Source organism: Sinocyclocheilus anshuiensis, unplaced genomic scaffold (genome assembly GCF_001515605.1).
Source record: "Sinocyclocheilus anshuiensis isolate Anshui unplaced genomic scaffold, SAMN03320099.WGS_v1.1 scaffold1455, whole genome shotgun sequence".
NCBI classification, from domain to species: Eukaryota; Metazoa; Chordata; class Actinopteri; order Cypriniformes; family Cyprinidae; genus Sinocyclocheilus; species Sinocyclocheilus anshuiensis.
Genome location: NW_015541012.1, coordinates 700,282 through 703,054, shown reverse-complemented (window position 1 = coordinate 703,054; position 2,773 = coordinate 700,282). Strand labels below are relative to the sequence as shown.

General features: G+C 37.6%; 1 protein-coding gene across 1 annotated transcript in view; it reads left to right on the top strand.

The window, feature by feature from the left end:
• The window catches only part of LOC107690467 (unconventional myosin-XVIIIa-like), a 107,747-nt gene extending 105,484 nt beyond the window's left edge, over nucleotides 1-2,263 (top strand). The window contains exon 42 of the mRNA XM_016488821.1: nucleotides 1,447-2,263. Within this exon, the coding sequence (XP_016344307.1) occupies nucleotides 1,447-1,571 (125 nt within the window). The 3' untranslated portion in view covers nucleotides 1,572-2,263. The remainder of the gene's footprint in view (nucleotides 1-1,446) is intronic.
• Nucleotides 2,264-2,773: the final 510 nt, after the last annotated feature.

Below are 2,773 nucleotides of genomic sequence, written 5' to 3'. Positions count from 1 at the left end.
GTTAACTGAGGGGTGTTACAGAGTATTTGTTAAATATAGCTAACAAAATATATATTGTGTGTTTGATTGGTCCAGACGCTACAACTTACAATTTTTCTTTAGACTGTGATCATTACTCACATTTTTTTTTTCAGTAATTTTTGGAGTTCTATATCAGTAGTTCTCAACTTTTTTGACTTGAAGGCCCTCCTGTCTAAGCTGATATGTAGCTCTGGCATTTCAAAATATGTCAGTTTAATGTTATAAATCTTTTTACCATTTGAATTAAGCCTCCTGGTTGAGAACCTCTGTTCTATATCATTCACTGAAAAGACTTTGTGATGTAGTACCACAAAATAACAGTGTTGTAACTTAAGTCAGTTGGAAATTCTTTCTCTGGTCTTGGACATGCTTAAACAGAAAATCGATTAGGACTGCTTGCCAGCAATTAACCTGAAGTTTGTATCGTTATGACAAAGGGAAGATAAGACTCAGTGACACGAAAAGTTACATGCTTTCTCTACATCGGTCTGTTCGCTTTTGTATAATTAGAGGGCACAGTTCATTTATATGTTAATTCACTGATAAGATAATGAGTAGACATCAAGAATATTACAAGTTGTTTAAAATGGACCATAGATTTTTATAGCAGGAGATTTTTAATATACATCATTTTATTTGTATTCAACTCTATACTGGCTTGACTGTGGGTAGACAAACAGCGACCGGCTTGGCCGTGATGATGGCACCTACTTCAAAACTAGGGTGCATAATATATCACTACTATTTCAGTTATCAGTTGATATTAGTTATTAGTTATTATTTTGGATATTTAATTGTTCATGCTCACTTCCCTTATTGTTACTTTTAAAGGTAATCTTCAAAAACACTAATAATTTCATTAATAATAAAGTTACATATTTAATTAATTTAATAATTAAATTTACCACTGTTAAATTTAATCTTTAGCAAATCACAAAATTATTTTTGTACATTGTAATGCTGTGATGCTTGAATTCACTTGTGGCATTTACTGTAAAATTATGGATTTTAGTTTAAGTTAAATTTTTAATCTATTTAGACAAAATAGTATAGAATTTTAATATCAGGGATTTATCCGTTATCAGCCATAACACACACAAAATAATTAACTTACCATTACAATCATAAGTTTTGGTATTTTATTGGTATTTTTTTTGCTGTTTGCTTGTACAACTTCACTATCAATTATCCAATAAGGTGATGCTTCAGAGCACTAAACTTGGTGTGATTTGCATGTGATTTGTGTGGCTCATTCTGCACCTCTATTGCGTCACCAAAGATGATACTGAATTGTAGGGCCTTTTTAAATATTGTTACCCCACATTCTGAATTTTGATAACCCAACATTGCTTCAGAGATTATCCTCTTTGGTCTCTCTTTCCACATGCTGATCCTAATCAAAGCTTCTCTGTCTCTCCCCTCCAGCCCACCCTCAGGTCGCAGACGCTTCTGCCATGACAGATCTGACGAGGAAGAGGAAGAAGAAAAAGAGGAAGGGAGCGCGGGCCGAAGCACCTACCGCTCCCGCTACAAACACAGCAGCTACCTGAATGACAGCGATGGCGAGACCACCGCATAGCCGCACCCCACGGACACATTCACATGCACTCACATCCTCAGAAAGGAGGACTTTTGAGTTTATATCAGTGTCTTCCTTGAACTCGGATCCAGATGAGAGGATTTCAGCGAGAGTGGAGCATGATGGGACGCACTCTGGCAAAGATATGCCCCTCGTTTCTTTTGACTTGTTATTAGTATTATTATTTCACATGTGCTTTGTGTTTAGAGCTTTAAAGGGTTTGTACAGCATCATGAATCACAGCACTGTTGACTCTTTCCTCTTTGTGTGCTTTTACTTCTGACGTTCTTCCTCTTCCTTTCTAAATAAGCAGGGACTTTACCAAACGCTGTGCTTGCATTCTTACTCCGGTCAGATTCAGTAATGGATATTGCTTGGGGCAACACGCTACAGCCTCTTGCATGGTCAGTCCTGAGCCAAAGACACATGGCATTGTGCAAACGTGAAATCTCTGGATTTTTCTGTTGTGCTAGATTTAAAAGAAAAGAAAGCCAAGAGAAAAAGGCAAAGAAAATATTGTATTACCAAAAAAAACTTTGTTTTAGGTATGTGAGCAAATTAGTTTTTCATTCTTGACAGTCGAGGTGGGGCTGATTTAAGATCTCCACAACTGTTGTTTTCACAAACCTGCTTGTATCGTTCTCTCTCCACCTCTTCACTTTCATACAGTGAAGGATTCATGTGTTTTGCTCGAGTAAGTGAGAGGGAGCCCATTTCTCCTCTCGTTCTTCACTTTGTTTTGATGTTTTAAGTGGAGAGGAAAAAAGGCGATCAGGTCAATGATGCGAGAAGAGGGCAGCATTTTGGGAAGATCAGGTCTGGACTCTAAAAGCTTTTTTTCCCTCTGTAATATGCCCATCTTGTTCTGTTTTGACTGAATTGACTACAGTAAGTGTTTACTCATAGGAGACATTGTATGGCTCAGCGGTTTATTCCCACACTTTCTCGTTGTGATTGTTATTGTTCTCAGGCTTTTTTGTTTTGGTTAGCATAGATGTCCGGCTTTCCCAAGGGAGTGTCCATGATTTTGGCTATATGGGGCATTGTGGTTATTTATCATCCAACTCTACCGATACTGGATAAACTGCTTCAAAGTTGCTTTTTGCGCTGATGTGATGCAACCAGAAGCACGAGATGGAGACGTTTGACAGAACCGATACTGTGAAATCCCAG